A 21,122-nucleotide genomic window follows, 5' to 3' on the forward strand; every position below is an offset into this window, starting at 1 on the left:
GGTGCAGAACAAGCAGCCCATGTCACCTCAAAGAAGCAGACACCCCTGCCTTTCCCTCGCCCCACCCACCCCCTTCACCCCCAGCCGGTCTCAATTCACTCCCACTCCCTTGTAATGTGGACGCAATACAGTGAAATCTCCACCACTACACTGGTTATACCTATCCAGACCCTTCAGATGTGTAAACATTGAAGGGGAAGTGCTAAGGGGTAGGGCAGTTGGGACCGGCTCTCCCCCTTCACTCCCGTCCTCAGCCCACCTGGTGCTCCCCGCGGATGATGTGCGAGGTGAACTGGTAGCGGTCGCAGCTGCAGTGGCCACAGACGTTGCACTGGAAAGGCTGGTGGAATCCGTGGCAGCCCATGTGGATGGTGAACATCACGTGATCCAGGAAGAACATGCGACAGTGCTCACAGCGGAATGACCGCACCGCTCGTCCCTCCCCGTCCACCACCTGTACCTGTATAGAAGCTTCCCCGGAGATGGATGGTGACCCTGGACCAGGGCTCCCCGATCCCTTCACAGTGGTGGGGATAGTGGTGTCGGTGTACCCTCTCTCCCTCTCTATATCTGGGTCTTGGGCGTGTCTGGGATTGGGGTTTGGACGGCGGTCGCGACGGCTGCTGGGCAGGGCTGGGGCTACGTACTGCAGGTTAGGGAGTAGGTGGTGGTTGTTGGAGTTGCTGGTTGGAGCTGTAACACTGGTGCTCTGCTGCTCCTCTGCTGTGCTCTCTGTGTCGGACTTGTCTTTGAAATCATGGCAGCCAATGCTGGGGCCATTGCTGTAGCCATTGCTGACCGTGGGGCTCTGACCTGAGGGTATGTCCTTGTGTCCCTCGCCTGCTTCCCGTCCAGCGAGCTCCACAAACCTGGCCGCTACCCCACCTCCACGCCCACCTACGGCTCCATTGACCTGGGGACCCAGAGGAATCGGGTGGCTGTAAACAGAGCAGATGACTGGGCTGGGGTCAGACAGGCAGGCAGAGTAGGGCAGGGCCAGCTGAGGGGGCTCAGACCCAGGGTCCTCATCACCTCCATACCTGTGGAGATACCTGCCCCCCATCCCCACTAACCCTGCAGCACCAGCCTCTCCCTCAAGGTGAGAGTTGGGTGCAGAGTGCAGGTCCCCATCCTTTTCCTTTTCAGGACCAGGGGACAGTTCAGAAGTTATATCAGGCTCGTTGAGCCTCATGTGCTTTTCTCCTGTAAAGAAAAGGGCACATCAGTGTTGACCACCTCAGATTCATAAGACTATCATCATGTTATAGCACTGTTGGGTTTCAAGACCTTCAGGAACATGGACATATATAAACGGGAGAAAACTCACCCAGAAACTTCTGTGGAGTGGACCTCTTGCGTTTGGTGATGGTGTTCACCAGTCTGTCTATAAAAGACAGTTTCTTAGTGGACGGCTGGAGGACAGCCTGTGGCTCAGACATCGGCTCCATATCTGGGGACAAAACACATCAGACTCTGTTCAAATACACATTGACATCATAATGCAAAAACAGATGTGTGTTTTCTGGTTCACAGTGACTTTGTCCAGTGAGCTCAGACTGAACTAACACAACATGAAAGAGCAAAGTATATTTCTGTAATCTTGTGTTTGTGTGGATGATGACAGTCAATGTGTGTTACCCTGTACATTTGACATTAAGAGTCTGTGTGTATGTTACCCTGTGCAGTGTGTTCAGTGCTGAGTGCTGGCTGATGGTTCTGTAGACACTTTAGGTAGTTGTGGCAGCGTTCAAGGTGTTCTTCCAGGGTGATCCGTTGCTTGTAGCTACGGCCACAGTAACTGCACTTGTAAGGTTTACCCACTGTCAGAGAGGGCACTGCAGCCCAGAAACACAGCAATTCATGGGTCAGTTAATGGGTCACGCATGCTTCTCTTTTGGTCTGTTTTGGTCAAATGAGATCTACAAAATATGACCAGACTATTGATATTGTGTCCTAGGAAAGTTTGTTATTTCTGAAAGTAAGTCAAATAAAAAGTTACATGTAGTTGTGCATAATTTAAGTTTTATTACATCCTTTAATACTTGTTCATGACCTAGACGTTAGCCTACCATATGGAAAAGAAGCATGAAAATACAATATGAATCTTGTATGGCAGAAGTAGATTATTTGCACAAAAATCTAGTAAGAATCAGGTAATATACAAATACATGGTTTGTATGTATATTCTATGTCAATATTGAAATGGTGTATGTTTTGCCTTGTATGACATATGAAAGTGGCCACTTTCCTACATGGATATTGTATGACATATGAGACAAAATATGACTTATATAAGTCATCTATGAATTTTATAACAAAAGTATATTGTTTTTATACACTGAGTATGCCAAACATTAGGAACACCTCCCTAACATTGAGTTGCACCTCCCCTCAATTCAACAGCCTCAATTCAACAGCCTCAATTCAACAGGGCATGGACTCTACAAGGTGTTGACTAATGCTTCAAACAGTTGTATCAAATTGGCTGGATGTCCTTTGGGTGGTGGACCATTCTTGATACACATGGGAAACTGTTGAGCGGGAAAACCCAGCAGCGTTGCAGTTCTTTACACAAATCGGTAATACCATACCCCGTTCAAAGGCTCTTATATCTTTTGTCTTGCCCATTCACCCTCTGAATGGCACACATACACAATCCACATCTCAATTGTCTCAAAGCTTAAAAATCCTTCTTTAACCTGTCTCCTCCCCTTCATCTACACTGATTGAAGTGGATTTAACAAGATACATCGATAAGGGATCATAGCTTTCACCTGGCCAGTCTATGTCATGGAAAGAGCAGCTGTTCTTCATGTTTTGTATACTCAGTGTGCATTTTCAGGTATGAGTTTCCATGGTTAAGTCTGTGCAGCACCTCCTACTGGACATTTGATTAATCTACAGCTATGCCTTTGTCTCCCATCCAGGGTTTTTACCAAGTCCAGCCCTGCTTAACTTTAATATCTGTCACTGACTATTACCAATGTTCTATTGTGAGAATGATTATTGAGTGAGCCATTCCAAAGGGTAAATTAAATGTAACTATACTTTATAAGTTATGTATCATCAATTATACTATTTATACCTAGATTTCCCTCCCCCTTCTCATCCCCCTCCTTCTCCTGCTCCTCCCTCCACTCCTTCTCCTCCTCCCCTCCACCTCCTGCTCCTCCACCCCATCCTGCTCCTCTCTGCTCCTGCCCCCCCCCATCCTCCACTTCCTCCTTAGAAAGCTTACCTTACATGTCTCTCGTATGTGTTTTATATTTCTGTCTAAAGGTTACCCACCCATATAAGTCAGATATTACAACAATCTTCTATTCATGTTGTATGTGTATTTGTTGCCAAGTTCCAGGTAGAAGATAATCATCTTGTTAGATTCTTCTATATCTTTTCCATATGAGACAATGTCTCTCGTATGTTTTTTAAAGATAACTGAACTAAATGACTACCGCCCCGTAGCACTCACTTCTGTCATAATGAAGTGCTTTGAGAGACTAGTCAAGGATCATATCACCTCGACCTTACAGGCCACCCTAGACCCACTTCAGTTTGCATACCGCCCCAACAGGTCCACAGACGATGCAATCGCCATCACACTGCACACTGCCCTATCCCATCTAGACAAGAGGAATACCTATGTAAGAATGCTGTTCATTGACTACAACTCAGCATTCAACACCATAGTACCCTCCAAGGTCATCATCAAGCTGGAGGCCCTGGGTCTCAACCCGCCCTGTGCAATTGGGTCCTGGACTGTCTGACGGGCCACCCCCAGGTGGTGAAGGTAGGAAACAACATCTCCACTTCGCTGACCCTCAACAGTCGGGCCCCACAAGGGTGTGTGCTCAGCCCCCTCCTGTACTCCCTGTTCACCCACGACCGTGTGGCGACACACGCCTCCAACTCAATCATCAAGTTTGCAGATGACACAACAGTAGTGGGCTTGATTACCAACAACGACGAGACAGCCTACAGGGAGGAGGTGATGGCCCTCGGAGTGTGGTGTCAGGAAAACAACCTCTCACTCAAAGTCAACAAAACAAAGGAGATGATCTTCAGGATGGAACTTCAGGAAACAGCAGAGGGAGCACCCCCCTATCCACATCGAAGGGACAGCAGTGGAGAAGGTGGACAGTTTTAAGTTCCTCGGCATACACATCACAGGCAAACTGAAATGGTCCACCCACACAGACAGTGTGGTGAAGAAGGCGCAACAGAGCCTCTTCAACTTCAGAAGACTGGGGAAATTTGGCTTGTCACCCAAAACCCTGACAAACCTTTACAGAGGCACAATCGAGAGCATCCTGTCAGGCTGTATCACAGCCTGGTACCGCAACTGCACCGCCTTCAACCGCAACGCTCTCCAGAGGGTAGTGAGGTCTGCACAACGCATCACCGGGGGCAAACTACCTGCCCTCCAGGACACCTACAGCACCCGATGCCACAGGAAGGCCAAAAAGATCATCAAAGACAACAACCACCCGAGCCACGGCCTGTCATCCAGAAGGCGAGGTCAGTACAGGTGCATCAAAGCTGGGACTGAAAGACTGAAAAAAAGCTTCTATCTCAAGGCCATGAGACTGCTAAACAGCAATCACTAACTCAGAGAGGCTGCTGCCTACATTGAGACCCAATCACTGGCCACTTTAATAAATGGATCACTAGTCACTTTAAACAATGCCTCTTTAAATAATGCCACTTTAATAATGTTTACATATCTTACATTACTCATATGATATGTATATACTGTATTTTATACCATCTATTGCACCTTGCCTATGCCGCTCGGCCATCGCTCATCCATATATTTATAAGTACACATTCTTATTCACCACTTTAGATTTGTGTGTATAAGGTAGTTGTTAGGAAATTGTTAGATTACTTGTTAGATATTACTGCATTGTCGGAACTAGAAGCACAAGCATTTTGCTACACTCGCAATAACATCTGCTAACCATGTGTATGTGACCAATCAGATTTGATTTATATAATACATGGAACATTTTTTTTATGTGTAAATGTTACCCACCCATATAAGTAATATATTACAAGAATCTTCTATGAATTTTCTCAGTGTATTTGCTGCCGTATCTATTACTAACATGTTCCAGATATAACCTATATAAGAATCTTGTTTAATGTGTGTGTATATATATATATATATATATATCTCTTTTCCATATGGGTATGGACTCCCCCTTCTCTGTGAATTCCAGAAATTGTTCTCTGTTCCACACCTTTGACGTTTTAAAACACCCAACTTGTCACCGCAATGTTCCACCTTTACCGAGCAGTCAGAGACTGACGTCATTTCGACGAAATCTGAGGTTTGCAAGTTTGCTTTTCTTTGAAACTGAAATTATTTGTTCAGAACAGCAGGCCCACCATGCTCTGCCTGTCTCTATCAACACCTGTTGAATGCATGTCTTCATTAAATTGAAAAACACCAACAGGACATCCTGTTTTGAATACTTTTAAATGTCATATTTTGCACGTGTGGTAAAGTACATTCCTGTAAAGACAATAGATATTTGTCTATTTCCTCTGAGCCCCACTCTAGAGAGATGAATGGACTTTTTTGCAAGAAATATATGATTTTGTTGTTCTAAATCCAATTGGACCCCAAAAAATAATTGAATTGAAGACACTGTGAAAACAGATGACTCGCTATTACAATACATTGTAATTACACAACACAGTGGGACTGCGGCTGGTAGCAGCTCTATTCCCCATCTGGTCCCACTGAGCCCACTTAGAGCCCAAATGGTCTTACCAGTTTCCTGGCTTGATATTAGAAAGCAGGCTACTGTGTCTTACCAGTGTGTGTGCGGATGTGTCCAGAGAGTGCGTCCCGGCGGCGGCAGGCGTAGTTACAGAAGGGACATTTAAAGGGTTTCTCTCCAGAGTGCAGCTTTATGTGACGCAGCAGGTTCCCCTTCTGGGTGAAGGAGGCTCCACACTGGGTGCACTGGAACGGACGCTCACCTGACAACAACATGGGCAGTCTTTTTTTCCAAATCCTACTATCACCTTGGAACAAAGCAGTGGAGCAATATTCAGTCAAAATGTATGGACCATATAGACACCATGTAAAGAAAAGTCAAAGGGTTCATGTTGATGAGGAACACAAAGACCTATCAGGGTTGGGGTCAATACAGTTTTCAGTTCAGGAAACTGAATAGAAACTTGCCCGTTGTTTTCTAGGGGGATTTTTCAACCTACTCTGCTGTCTGTTTATCTGGCCTCACCTGTGTGGATGCGCTTGTGCACCATCAGTACATTTGGCCCGATACAGTTCATTCCACACACGTCACATTGGAGCTTCCCATTGGGCAGTCGGATGGGACCAGGGGACGCAGGCTGAGGACTGGCCAGCTCCCCGTAACCACTTCCTGCACTCCCTGGACCCACCCTTCCTCCCAGCTCTCCACTCCCTTCTTCTATTGTATCCTCTCTGTCATCCCTCTCTCCTTTTCTCCTCTCTGGCTGTAGAGCACCAACAGGCTCATTGTCACTGTCCTCCTCTACCTTAATAGAGTTCACTGGGTAGAGTGGAGACAGAGGAGAGACACTTTGTTCAAAACCTTCATCATAACTTAGCATATGGAAAGGGATGGGAAATGTATTTTGTTTTATTGCAATTAAGTAAATCTTTATAAATTGAAATACCAAAATGTATCATATGGAAATAATTCCTCAACTGAGATAACTGCTGGTGTTCTTTATAACTTTCAGTCAGTTTTGCATGTGATATATTATACAGTACATTCAATAGGTTATATACTGTAGATCACAGATAAGAGACTTAAAAAGATGACTGACCACTGAGAGATTGGTTGAGAGAGGACTGTTGAGTTCTCACGGCCGGAACCCTCAGACCTCCACAGAAATCACCATGCTCCATCGCTGTCTCTCCTCCACTGGCTGTGAAGTGAACACAATGTAATGTTGGGACATTTGATGCCGTTTTATGTCATTATACTGGATACACTGCCTGTCCTTTAGGACACCTACAACACCAGGTGTTGCAGGAAGGCCAAGAAGATCATCAGCGACCCCAGCCACCCGAGCCATGGCCTGTTCTCCCTGTTTCCATCACTCAGACGCGGGCAGTATAGGAGCATCATGGCAAAAACTGTCACTCTGGCCAATAGCTTTTACCCCCAGACCATCAGGCTGCTGAATAGCCACCACTAGTCAGCTACCTGCTCTCCCTGTCCCCATCATTACATTGTTAATATGTATATATTATTACTTATATTATTATCCATTTTTATTATATTGGTAATGTTTTATTTCATTTTGTCCTGCATTGTTGTATCTCGGAGGTCAATAATTTCACTGTACCCTGTAATTACATCTGCAACCCTGTACATGTGACTATTAAACTCTCTAATCTATCCAGTCTTTAAAATACTTTTAGTTTTCTGCTTACCTGACATATATGAATGTCCATTGCAGTCATCAGCATTCATTCTCTCACCAGCTGCCTGTGGCACAGAGACAAAAACAGACAAGTCAGAGCAAAGATATGGTCCAACTCATGAGATATCCTAGCATACAACAATCTTCATCTTATCTTAAGTACACCCACCTGTTTTAAAACAAAACAAAAAATGCCATTTTGGATACCATTGTATGATGCTCACCATGTTAAATGTATCCTTTGCAGTATATTTCTTTTGGTTCAAATATGTCTGAAGCCCAATGTAAAGCTGCAATAAATGCAGTATTAAATTGTTTCACACGAGTCTTTGTATTGTGTGTCTAACTGGTACTTTGCTCTAGTCTATCTAGATTCACCTATCCTCAGTTGCCAGGAAATGCACATATGAGAAGATCAACATTTATAGTCAGTAACTGCTTGAACTGCCCTCCCTCCTACACCTACACATACCCAGGAAATGTGGGGTATATGTTTGATCAAATTTCTCTGGTTTATCATCATGGTAGGTATATCAATTATAACATTTCATTAGTTTCATATATTTTAAATATTGCATGGATATTCTAATCAGAAACAAAGGTAACATTTTGGTTACTGAGTGAGCCTGACGGGGCCATCGTAAAACCAATCATCCATTAGCAAAAGAAGACATTGGAGCAGTAGACAAAAGGGGCACAGATGTTTTGAGTTTGGGGGGAGTTGGGGACAGAATCTATAATCACATTTGAGTAGTGACATACAGTTGAGCAGACACATTTTTAGGATTTCCACAGGCCTTTTATAAATGCATTTCATGCTATTCTATGTCATTTACATGATAGAAGACATTAGTAGAATATTTTTTCATACCACACAAATGACCAAATGCAAGTAGGATACAATTTTTTTACTTAATTTTTAGTTTTTCTTATTTATAAAAATTTGTTTTATCATTATTATTATTGTATATCATTGTTATTATTGTAGGCCTGTTTATTAATCTAAACCAGTTTTTTTTAAATATGCAAAACATAATTTGTTTCATTCTGTTGAGACATTTTTGTTGGCTAAATTAAGTTAAATCTGTATTTTTAATTGTGTGCTCCGTATTTAGTTTAAGTTATAAGTAAGCCTTTTGTAAAATAAATATCATTAGCCTATTGCTATCATTTGTTGGGTTACAGTAGGCACTAGTCTTTTTTGGTTGTTGCTGCAATCTAGCCTGTTCAAAACTTTTGGGAAGGTTTAAACCAGTTGGCAAGTGTTTGGTTTCATTCTGTTGAGCCATTTGCTTTGGCCAAATTAACTTCCAACTGTAACGTTGTGTTTGCTGTTATACAGTAATATCCTGCTCGTATTTTCTCTATAAACAATGGCTTGACTTACTTTTGATATTACCCTAATAAAGTTTAGAAACTTTTGTGAAGGTTTGGTGTGGTGTGGCTTTTAGCCTACACTGCAGGCCTATGATATGAAGACATTGTGCACCAGCAAACAATATAATGCTTATCTTTCAAAAAAATATTTGGATTAAAAAAATTACAAAATAGCCTCCTTCTGTACACCTATATCTGTTTAGCAGATATCTGTATAGCCTATCTGACAAGGATAAAGAAACACATGTTGGTGTCGTAGCATGCTGCCGGTATCTCTCTCTCTCTCTCTCTCTGGGCCTAAGCTTCTCTTTGTTTATATTTGTTTTATATTAATATCATACAGCCTATAGGCCTATGCATACAATGCGCTGATGCATTTAGTGCTCAAATCTCTGACAGCTGAACAGTGAGGTGGACAAGTATTGTTTTAGGAAAGTAAAAACCAATAAAACAATAGGCTATAAAGTTTTGCATATGCTACACATCGAAACACAAGGAATAGTGTTTTTGTAATTTGTTATAGGCTGTTTTTAAGAACATGTAAATGTGGCTCATTTGGCCAAAATCCCTAATTTATTGATAGCGTGTCAGGCGCCACATTTTACAAAAGGAAACACAGACACATATACACACACATATATATAAGTTAATTTTATAGACTAGTACATACATAGTATAGGCTGCACTAGTCTATAAAATTAACTTTCCAGTGACACTGACTCACCCAATGATGAAGATAAAGCATAGGCTACTCACCTGTGATGACAAATGAGCTTGTGCCAATATCTCAAGATAACCTACTTTGAAAAACAGTGCTGTTTGCTCAGAATCGGCCTTCCTGACAGTAAGTGCTTGTGATAAAACTTAACCCACAGGTAATTTCTTTAGAATCAAATCAAATCAAATTGTATTTGTTACATTCTCCGAATACAACAGGTCTGTAGACCTTACAGTGAAATGCTTACTTACAAGCCCTTAACCAAGAAGCTAGACGCTATTGATCCTCTGTATATAAATGATGCTCTCAGGTGTAGTATTTTGACATTTTTATTTATGTCTGTTCAGACAGGAGTAATACCATTTTGGGGGGAATAATTTTTTATAAGGAAATTTTGGCAAAATTATTTCAATTTAACCCGCAGCACCGCTACTTCCCGCAGATATGAGCAGGGGCGGTACAGAAGCTACAGGCGCCTGTACCGCCGCTGCGGTGTGCCAATCATCTTCATGGGAGACATTCGCCTCGTTAGATGGGAACTTCCCCATCCGAAAATGACACGTCAAGCTAGCAGAATACTGTCTCTTCTGAGCCGTTGCTATGGCACCCACCACCCGACAAATGCCATACATCTAAACTAGTCCGAAACACATCCTTGCCAAAATGTCACTTTTCATGTCATACCTTCATTGTTAGCAAATGCATCACTATCTTCCTTACCTGGTGAAAGACTATTTTGTCGTTTTTAAATGTCAGAATATCTGTTTGTTGATATCTTTGACGACGGCAGCATATCCGGAATCTTCTTTTACCTGGGAATCCCGGTCGTCACTAGTTAACACAGCCACAAAGTCATACATCCCGCCTATTTCTACAATATATCTTCTTAAAATCAGATTTTAAACATAACCGTAACCACATAGTAACCTTATGCCTAACCCTAACCTTAAATTAAGAATAAAAAGCACATTTGTATTTTCATACATTTTTACGATATAGCCTTTGTGGCTGTGTTATCTAGTGGAAATCGGGAATCCCAGACAACTTCCGGGCCCATGCTGGGATAGTGTTTCCACTAGTTACCACAGCCACAAAGTCAAAAGGGACTATCGTAAAAATTCATAAAAACAAATGTGCTTTTTGGTCTTGATTTAAGGTTAGGGTTTGGTATAAGCTTAACAGTGTGATTAGGGTTTGGGTTAGGTTTCAAATCCGATTTTGTGTGTAGCTTGTGAGATGTGTAAATACTGTTTTTTGCATTTTGTTGTGTTGCTTTTTGTGCTATTGCTGTCTGTCTGCATGCTACGGGTTGCTTGTCATATGTTGCTCTGCATGTGCTCACTGCTCATTGTTTGTTTGTATTGTTATTGTAATTATTTAAATAGCTTGCCAATGGACATGGGGTTGAAAATTAGCCGGCTGGCTAAAACCGGCACTTTTACTGAAACGTTCATTAATGTGCACTGTCCTTGTAAAAATAAACTCAATAAAGTAAAGTAGAAATATACCGGGTTTAAGACTTTGGGGCTGTGGTAACTAGTGACGATCGGGATACCGGGCGAAAATACACTGCTCAAAAAAATAAAGGGAACACTTAAACAACACAATGTAACTCCAAGTCAATCACACTTCTGTGAAATCAAACTGTCCACTTAGGAAGCAACACTGATTGACAATACATTTCACATGCTGTTGTGAAAATGGAATAGACAAAAGGTGGAAATTATAGGCAATTAGCAAGACACCCCCAATAAAGGAGTGATTCTGCAGGTGGTGACCACAGACCACTTCTCAGTTCCTATGCTTCCTGGCTGATGTTTTGGTCACTTTTGAATGCTGGCGGTGCTCTCACTCTAGTGGTAGCATGAGACGGAGTCTACAACCCACACAAGTGGCTCAGGTAGTGCAGCTCATCCAGGATGGCACATCAATGCGAGCTGTGGCAAGAAGGTTTGCTGTGTCTGTCAGCGTAGTGTCCAGAGCATGGAGGCGCTACCAGGAGACAGGCCAGTACATCAGGAGACGTGGAGAAGGCCGTAGGAGGGCAACAACCCAGCAGCAGGACCGCTACCTCCGCCTTTGTGCAAGGAGGAGCACTGCCAGAGCCCTGCAAAATGACCTCCAGCAGGCCACAAATGTGCATGTGTCTGCTCAAATGGTCAGAAACAGACTCCATGAGGGTGGTATGAGGGCCCGACGTCCACAGGTGGGGGTTGTGCTTACAGCCCAACACCGTGCAGGACTTTTGGCATTTGCCAGAGAACACCAAGATTGGCAAATTCGCCACTGGCGCCCTGTGCTCTTCACAGATGAAAGCAGGTTCACACTGAGCACATGAGCACATGTGACAGACGTGACAGAGTCTGAAGACGCCGTGGAGAACGTTCTGCTGCCTGCAACATCCTCCAGCATGACCGGTTTGGCGGTGGGTCAGTCATGGTGTGGGGTGGCATTTCTTTGTGGGGCCGCACAGCCCTCCATGTGCTCGCCAGAGGTAGCCTGACTGCCATTAGGTACCGAGATGAGATCCTCAGAGCCCTTGTGAGACCATATGCTGACACATGCACATTTGTGGCCTGCTGGAGGTCATTTTGCAGGGCTCTGGCAGTGCTCCTCCTTGCACAAAGGCGGAGGTAGCGGTCCTGCTGCTGGGTTGTTGCCCTCCTACGGCCTTCTCCACGTCTCCTGATGTACTGGCCTGTCTCCTGGTAGCGCCTCCATGCTCTGGACACTACGCTGACAGACACAGCAAACCTTCTTGCCACAGCTCGCATTGATGTGCCATCCTGGATGAGCTGCACTACCTGAGCCACTTGTGTGGGTTGTAGACTCCGTCTCATGCTACCACTAGAGTGAGAGCACCGCCAGCATTCAAAAGTGACCAAACCATCAGCCAGGAAGCATAGGAACTGAGAAGTGGTCTGTGGTCACCACCTGCAGAATCACTCCTTTATTGGGGGTGTCTTGCTAATTGCCTATAATTTCCACCTTTTGTCTATTCCATTTTCACAACAGCATGTGAAATGTATTGTCAATCAGTGTTGCTTCCTAAGTGGACAGTTTGATTTCACAGAAGTGTGATTGACTTGGAGTTACATTGTGTTGTTTAAGTGTTCCCTTTATTTTTTTGAGCAGTGTACAACAGATAACCTGATCATCAGCCAGTGATTGCCGAAAACATAGATGCGTAATAATGTGAGAAACAGCTGATTTATTCAGCCACCAAAAACTAGCCTAAATATTTGTGCATCAACCATGTGTGGTGTGATTGGTAATGCAGCACGTTAAGCTACTACTAGTGCATTCATTGTCAATCATTAGGGTGATGCAATTGATGATAAAAAAGGAGGCAGGTAATTGACAACAGATTTGAATGAAAAGTAATTAACTGTGTGAATGTACTTAATAATTTATACTGTGAAGAGTGAAGCATTCCCAATCCATAGGTGTTCTACCAGAAGATGGCAGCTAACACCACCAAGACTACCCCCTACACAATGTATGTTATGTGAGCTGCTCTGGTGTTCAAATGAAGTATACTAGTCATGTTACAACTCCCTGTAAAGTATGTTCATTCATATATTTGGTACATTTCATGACTCGAATAACGGGCTGACTGTAGATCCTTTTAGTGAAACCAGCTATAAGCCACGTCATTGGCATTGCAGGGTTGACAAGGGTTGAGGAGGAAAATCACTTATTTCAATAGAGGCTTCTGAGCAGAATCTGATAGGCTTCCTGGATCTGTATAAACACATTCTGGGACTTTTCCATCTTGCTGCCAGGGATACATGTAGTTAATTGTTATCTCCTCCATAAAGCTGCCTCATTCACTGATAACAGCTGAAACGCAATACATTTACATAGTATGAGGTGGGCACAGAAGGGCATGCTAATTGATATATGGCAAATAGAGCCAACCAGCAGCATCAACAGTATATGACGGGAATGTATGTATGCTATTGTAACGCTATTGTAACTGCCCCAAAGGCAGACACATCAATAGTATCTTACAGTGGCTTGCGAAAGTATTCACCCCCTTTGTCACGACTTCCGCCGAAGTTGGCTCCCCTACCTGTTCGGGCGGTGCTCGGCGGTCGTCGTCACCGTCCTACTAGCCGCCATCAATCCCTTTTTCGTTTGTCTGTTTGTTTTGTCTTATTAGTTTCACCTGTGTTCTGTTTTCGGTTAATGAGCTTCCCTATATTTAGTAGGTAGACCCGCCCTTGTTTTGTGCGGGATTGTCTTTATTTTGTTACGTGTGTGCATTGTAGGCTGAGGTGTAATTTTCTTTCTTACACTTGACACCCTGTGGTTTTTGGGTTGTCAAGTTGTATGTTCTGCGCCCTGTATTGCTGGGCTTCATTTTTGTGTGTGCCTTAGTAAAGAGCACTATACCCCAGTGGTTCTCTCTCTGCGTCTGATTCCTGCACCCACCTAGTCCCGCGTGACAGAATCCCGCACCACAAATGGAATCAGCAGGAGCAGCCGCATCTCCTCTCCCATCGATGGAGGAAAGGGTCCTCCATCATACCAGTGTTCTCCACAGGATTGGTTCTGCTATGGATCAAATGATGGAGAGGATGGATCGATGGGAGAGGAGTGGCCTTCCCACCTCATCTCCAGCACCCCCTCCTCCAGCACCTCCTGTTCCTGCTACCGCATCCGGCTCCGGGGCTCTTCGGCTGGCGCTCCCACGGGAGTAGGATGGAACGGTGGCTGGGTGTCAGGGTTTCCTTCTACAACTGGAACTTTACCTGGCGACCGTTCGTCCTACTCCCTCTGGAGAGGAGAGCGTGAGCGCCCTTGTCTCCTGTCTGACTGGACGAGCTCTCGAGTGGGCCAACGCAGTGTGGAATAGTCCAGACTCGGCGAGGGATCATTACCCCGAGTTCACCCGCCGATTCCGAGCTGTGTTTGACCACCCACCAGAGAGTCGTGCAGGGGGTGAACGGCTGTTCCACCTGCGTCAGGAGACGAGGAGCGCACAGGACTTTGCCCTGGAGTTCAGGACCTTGGCCGCAGGAGCAGGGTGGAACGACAGGGCCTTGATAGACAATTTCCGATGCAGCCTCAGGGAGGACGTCCGTAGGGAGCTAGCGTGTCGGGACACCACCCTCACGCTGGATGAACTCATTGACATGGCCGTCCGTCTCGACAACCTGCTGGCTGCCCGCGGACGTTCGGAACAGGTCCTGTCGTTTCCACCTCCCAGCCCTCCTGCTCCTATCCCTATGGGTTTAGGGGGGGCAGCTTCGAGGGAGACCGGAGGAGGAGTGTCCTCCTGCACCAGTTGTGGTCGGCGAGGACACACGGCCGACCGGTGCTGGAGGAACTCGTCTGGGAGTCGGGAGGGCAGGCGGAGCACTACTCGATCACCCCAGGTGAGTCAGCACCAGACTTACCCAGAGCTTCCTGTCGGTCATATGTATGTGTTAACCTCTGTCCCTGGGTTTTCTCCCTCTCTACAGCATAAGGCGCTAGTCGATTCAGGCGCAGCTGGGAATTTCATAGATCGGGGGCTCGCGTTAAGGCTAGGGATTCCCCTTGTGTCGTTAGACCTACCTTTCCCCGTGCACTCCTTAGATAGCCGACCATTAGGGTCAGGAATGGTCAGGGAGGCCACGGTACCGCTGGACATGGTAACGCAGGGGAGTCATAAGGAGCAGATTAGTCTGTTCCTTATCGACTCACCTGCGTTTCCAGTGGTGTTGGGAATTCCCTGACTAGCTCAGCACAACCCGGTGATTTCCTGGCGACAGGGGGGCTCTTAAGGGGTGGTCAGAGGAGTGTTCAGGCAGGTGTATAGGAGTTGCCGTTGGTGCGACTACGGTGGAGAGTCCAGACCAGGTTTCCACCGTGCGCATTCCCTCTGAATATTCCGATTTGGCTATCACCTTCAGTAAAAAGAGGGCGACCCAATTACCACCCCATCGTCGAGGGGACTGCGTGATAAACCTCCTGAAGAACGCTGCACTTCCTAGGAGTCATGTGTATCCATTGTCCCAGGAGGAGACAGTAGCTATGGAAACATATGTTACTGAATCACTGGGACAGGGGTACATTCGGCCCTCCGCATCACCTGTCTCCTCGAGCTTCTTTTTTGTGAAGAAGAAAGATGGCGGTTTACGCCCGTGCATTGATTATCGAGGTCTAAATTCCATCACAGTGGGGTTTAGTTACCCACTACCTCTCATCGCTACGGCGGTGGAATCATTTCACGGGGCGCGCTTCTTCACAAAACTGGACCTGAGGAGTGCGTATAATCTGGTGCGTATCCGGGGAGGAGATGAGTGGAAAACCGCATTTAGTACTACATCTGGCCATTATGAGTACCGCGTCATGCCATATGGGTTGAAAAATGCTCCAGCCGTCTTCCAATCCTTCATAGATGAGATTCTCTGAGACCTGCTCGGGCAGGGAGTGGTAGTGTACATCGATGACATCTTGATCTACTCTGCCACACGCGCGGCGCATGTGTCTCTGGTGCGTAAGGTACTTGGGCGACTGCTGGAGCGTGACCTGTATTGCAAGGCGGAGAAATGTGTGTTCTTCAAACAGGCCGTTTCCTTCCTGGGTTATCGTATTTCCAGCTCCGGGGTGGTGATGGAGGGTGACCGCGTTACAGCCGTGCGTAATTGGCCGACTCCGACCATGGTGAAAGAGGTGCAGCGGTTTTTAGGGTTTGCCAATTACTACCGGAGGTTTATCCGGGGTTTTGGTCAGGTGGCTGCTCCCATTACCTCATTGCTGAAGGGAGGACCGGTGCGCTTGCGTTGGTCAGCAGAGGCGGACAGAGCTTTCAGTCGTCTGAAGGAGCTGTTCACCAATGCGCCCGTGTTGGCGCACCCGGACCCCTCTTTAGCGTTCATAGTGGAGGTGGACGCGTCCGAGGCGGGGGTCGGGGCCGTGCTGTCCCAGCGCTCGGGCGTACCACCCAAGCTCCGCCCTTGTGCCTTCTTTTCGAGGAAGCTCGGTCCGGCGGAGCGAAACTATGACGTGGGGGACCGGGAGTTGTTAGCTGTAGTCAAGGCCCTGAAGGTGTGGAGACATTGGCTTGAGGAGGCGAAACACCCTTTTCTCATCTGGACTGACCATCGTAATCTCGAGTACATCCGGGCAGCGAGGAGACTAAATCCGCGTCAGGCTAGACGGGCCATGTTTTTCACCCGGTTTCAGTTCACCATCTCGTACCGGCCAGGCTCCCAAAACACCAAAGCCGACGCGCTGTCCCGCCTCTATGATACCGAGGAGCGGTCCGTTGAGCCAACTCCCATCATTCCACCTTCATGTCTCGTGGCACCGGTGGTATGGGAGGTGGACGCGGAGATAGAGAGAGCCTCACGGTTAGAGCCGGCCCCCCCTAACTGTCCAGCGGGAGCTCAGTACGTGCCGGGGGGAGTCCGGGATAAGATAATCCGTTGGGCTCATACTCTCCCCTCCTCGGGTCATCCTGGCATCGAGAGGACAGTGCGGAGTCTTAGAGGGAGATACTGGTGGCCCACGTTGGCTAAGGACGTTAGATTTTATGTCTCCTCCTGCTGCTCGGTGTGCGCTCAGAGCAAGGCTACTCGGCACTTGCCTAGAGGGAAGTTACAGCCCCTCCCCGTTCCACAACGGCCGTGGACACACTTATCGGTGGACTTTCTTACCGACCTTCCCCCGTCCCAGGGAAGTACTACTATCCTGGTCGTTGTGGATCGGTTTTCTAAGTCCTGCCGTCTCATCCCGTTGCCCGGTCTCCCTACGGCCCTGCAGACTGCAGAGGCCTTGTTTACCCATGTCTTCCGGCAGGTTTCTGCGGTCATATTGCCGGGACCGGCCTGGTGAGTGGGCGAGGTATGTTCCTTGGGCTGAGCTCGCTCAGAACTCCCTCCGCCACTCCTCAACGAACATGTCCCCTTTTGAGTGTGTGTTAGGTTACCAGCCGGTCCTGGCCCCATGGCATCAGAGCCAGACCGAGGCTCCTGCGGTAGAGGAATGGGTACAGCGCTCCAAGGACACCTGGAAAGCCATCCAGGAATTGCTAAGGTTAGCGGGAGAACGGCAGAAGAGGAGCGCTGACCAGCACCGCAGTGAGGCCCCCGTGTTCACACCGGGGGACAGGGTCTGGCTCTCGACCCGAAACCTGCCCCTTCGCCTGCCCTGTCGGAAGCTGGGGCCACAGTGTGTGGGGCCGTTTAAAGTCCTGAGGAGAATAAACGAAGTGTGTTACAGGTTACAACTTCCTAGGTATTACCGTATTAACCCCTCGTTTCATGTGTCTCTCCTCAGGCCGGTGGTGGCTGGTCCCCTTCAAGAAGGTGAGGTGCCTGAGGTCCCTCCGCCCCCTCTGGACATCGAGGGGTCCCCGGCGTACACAGTACGTGGCATTCTGGACTTGAGATGCCGGGTGAGGGGCCTACAGTACCTCGTGGACTGGGAGGGGTACGGTCCAGAGGAGAGATGCTGGGTTCCGGTGGGGGACATTTTGGATCCTTCTCTACTGAGAGACTTCCACCGCCTCCATCCGGATCGCCCGGCGCCTCGCCCTCCGGGTCGTCCTTGAGGCCGGTGGCGGCGCACAGCGGGAGCCGCGCGTCGGGGAGGGGGGGGGGGAGGCGGGGGATACTGTCACGACTACCGCCGAAGTTGGCTCCCCTACCTGTTCGGGCGGTGCTCGGCGGTCGTCGTCACCGTCCTACTAGCCGCCACCAATCCCTTTTTCGTTTGTCTGTTCGTTTTGTCTTATTAGTTTCACCTGTGTTCTGTTTTCGGTTAATGAGCTTCCCTATATTTAGTAGGTAGACCCGCCCTTGTTTTGTGTGGGATTGTCTTTATTTTGTTACGTGTGTGCATTGTAGGCTGAGGTGTAATTTTCTTTCTTACACTTGACACCCTGTGGTTTTTGGGTTGTCAAGTTGTATGTTCTGTGCCCTGTATTGTTGGGCTTCATTTTTGTGTGTGCCTTAGTAAAGAGCACTATACCCCAGTGGAACTCTCTCTGCGTCTGATTCCTGCACCCACCTAGTCCCGCGTGACACCCTTGGCATTTTTCCTATTTTGTTGCAACTGTTACAACCTGGAATTAAAATAGATTTTTTTGTGGGTTTGTATCATTTGATTTACACAACATTCCTACCACTTTGAAGATGCATTTTTTTTAAATTGTGAAACAAGCAAGAAATAAGACAAAAAAACAGAAAACTTCAGTGTGCCTAACTATTAATCTCCCCAAAGTCAATACTTTGTAGAGTCACCTTTTGCAGCACTTACAGCTGCAAGTCTCTTGGGATATGTCTCTATAAGCATGGCAGATCTAGGCACTGGGATTTTTGCCCATTCTTCAAGGCAAAACTGCTCCAGCTCCTTCAAGTTGGATGGGTTCTGCTGGTATAGAGCAATCTTTAAGTCATACCACAGATTCTCAATTGGACTGAGGTCTGGGCTTTGACTAGGCCACTCCAAGACATTTAAATGTTTCCCATAAACATCTTGAGTGTTGCTTTAGCAGTATGCTTAGGATCATTGTCCTGCTGGAAGGTGAACCTCCATCCCAGTCTCAAATCTCTGGAAGACTGAAACAGGTTTCCCTCAAGAATTTCCATGTATTTAGCGCCAATCATCATTCCTTCAATTCTGACCAGTTTCCCAGTCCCTGCCGATGAAAAACATCCCCACAGCATGATGCTGCCACCACCATGCTTCACTGTGGGGATGGTGTTCTCAGGGTGATGAGTGGTGTTGAGTTTGCGCCAGACATAGTGTTTATCTTAATGGCAAAACAGCTCAATTTTAGTCTCATCTGACCAGAGCACCTTCTTCCATATGTTTGTGGAGTCTCCCACATGCCTTTTGGTGAACACTTTAAACAATGGCTTTTTATCTGGCAACTCTTCTGTAAAGCCCATCTCTGTGGAGTGTACAGCTTAAAGTGGTCCTATGGACAGATACTCCAAACTCCGCTGTGGAGCTTTGGAGCTCCTGCAGGGTTATCTTTGGTTTCTTTGTTGCCTCTCTGATTAATGCTGTAACGAACGTCGTCGGGAGAAGGAGAAGAGGACCAACGTGCAGCGTGGTAAGTGTCCATATTACTTTTAATAAATACGAAACACTTGAACAAAAACCAACAAAAGGACAAACGAACAGTTCTGCAAGGTATACACACAAAACAGAAAACAACTACCCACAAACACAGGTGGGAACAGGCTACCTAAGTATGGTTCTCAATCAGAGACAACGATAGACAGCTGCCTCTGATTGGGAACCATACCAGGCCAAACACATAGAATACAAAACATAGAAGAACATAGAACACCAGACATAGAATGCCCACCCAAACTCACGCCCTGACCAACCAAAATAGAGACATAAAAAGGATCTGCGTGACAAACGCTCTCCTTGCCTGGTCCGTGAGTTTTGGTGGGCAGCTTTCTCTTGGCAGGTTTGTTGTGGTGCCATATTCTTTCAATTTTTTAATAATGGATTTAATGGTGCTCCGTGGGATGTTCAAAGTTTCAGATATTTTTTTATAACCCAACCCTGATCTGTACTTCTCCACAACTTTGTCCCTGACCTGTTTGGAGAGCTCCTTGGTCTTCTTGGTGCCCCTTGCTTAGTGGTGTTGCAGACTCTGGGGCCTTTCAGAACAGGTGTATATATACTGAGATCATGTGACAGATCATGTGACACTTAGATTGCACACAGGTGGACTTTATTTACAGTTGAAGTCGGAAGTTTACATACCCCTTAGCCAACTACATTTAAACTCAGTTTTTCACAATTCCTGATATTTAATCCTAGTAAAAAGTCCTTGTCTTAGTTAGTTAGGATCACCACTTTATTTTCAGAATTTGAAATGTCAGAATAATAGTAGAGAGGATTTATTTCAGCTTTTATTTCTTTCATCACATTCCCAGTGGGTCAGAAGTTTACATACACTCAATTAGTATTTGGTAGCATTGCCTTTACATTGTTAAACTTGGATCAAACGTTTTGGGTAGCCTTCCACAAGCTTCCCACAATAAGTTGTGTGAATATTGGCCCATTCCTCCTGACAGAGCTGGTGTAACTGAGTCAGGTTTGTAGGTCTCCTTGCTCGCACACGCTTTTTCAGTTCTGCCCACAAATTTCTATAGGATATGAGTCAGGGCTTTGTGAAGGCCACTCCAATACCTTGACTTTGTTGTCCTTAAGCCATTTTGCCTTTGGAAGTATGCTTGGGGTCATTGTCCATTTTGAAGACCCATTTGCGAACAAGCTTTAACTTCCTGACTGATGTCTTGAGATATTGCTTCAATATATCCTCATCATTTTCCTGCCTCACGATGCCATCTATTTTGTGAAGTGCACCAGTCCCTTCTGCAGCAAAGCACCCCCACAACATGATGCTGTAACCGTCGTGCTTCACGGTTGGGATGGTGTTCTTTGGCTTGCAAGCCTCCCCCTTTTTCCTCCAAACATAACGATGGTCATTATGGCCAAACAGTTCTATTTTTGTTTCATCAGACCAGAGGACATTTCTCCAAAAAGTACAATCTTTGTCCCCATGTGCAGTTGCAAACCGTAGTCTGGCTTTTTTATGGTGGTTTTGGAGCAGTGGCTTCTTCCTTGCTGAGTG

General features: G+C 46.3%; 1 protein-coding gene across 1 annotated transcript; it reads right to left on the reverse strand.

Annotated features, from left to right (window-relative positions):
* Window positions 1–247: 247 nt before the first annotated feature.
* LOC120059600 (zinc finger protein Eos-like) lies at window positions 248–6,989 on the reverse strand. Its single transcript, XM_039008730.1, has 6 exons — window positions 6,826–6,989; window positions 6,252–6,545; window positions 5,821–5,988; window positions 1,668–1,820; window positions 1,328–1,450; window positions 248–1,203 (listed from the first exon to the last, which is right to left on the reverse strand). Exons 1-6 carry the CDS (start codon window positions 6,905–6,907, stop codon window positions 251–253), a joined length of 1,773 nt encoding a protein of 590 aa, XP_038864658.1. The 5' UTR covers window positions 6,908–6,989; the 3' UTR covers window positions 248–250.
* Window positions 6,990–21,122: the final 14,133 nt, after the last annotated feature.

This window comes from Salvelinus namaycush, chromosome 14 (genome assembly GCF_016432855.1).
Source record: "Salvelinus namaycush isolate Seneca chromosome 14, SaNama_1.0, whole genome shotgun sequence".
NCBI classification, from domain to species: Eukaryota; Metazoa; Chordata; class Actinopteri; order Salmoniformes; family Salmonidae; genus Salvelinus; species Salvelinus namaycush.

What these genes read in the sequence shown, in the direction of transcription:
- LOC120059600 (XM_039008730.1), bottom strand. Translation starts at nt 6,907, where the DNA reads ATGGAGCATGGTGATTTCTGTGGAGGTCTGAGGGTTCCGGCCGTGAGA. An exon ending in TCTCAACCAATCTCTCAGTG is followed by an intron (nt 6,546 to 6,825) that starts GTCAGTCATCTT and finishes CACTCTACCCAG; the next exon opens with TGAACTCTATTAAGGTAGAG. An exon ending in GCACAAGCGCATCCACACAG is followed by an intron (nt 5,989 to 6,251) that starts GTGAGGCCAGAT and finishes TGTTGTTGTCAG; the next exon opens with GTGAGCGTCCGTTCCAGTGC.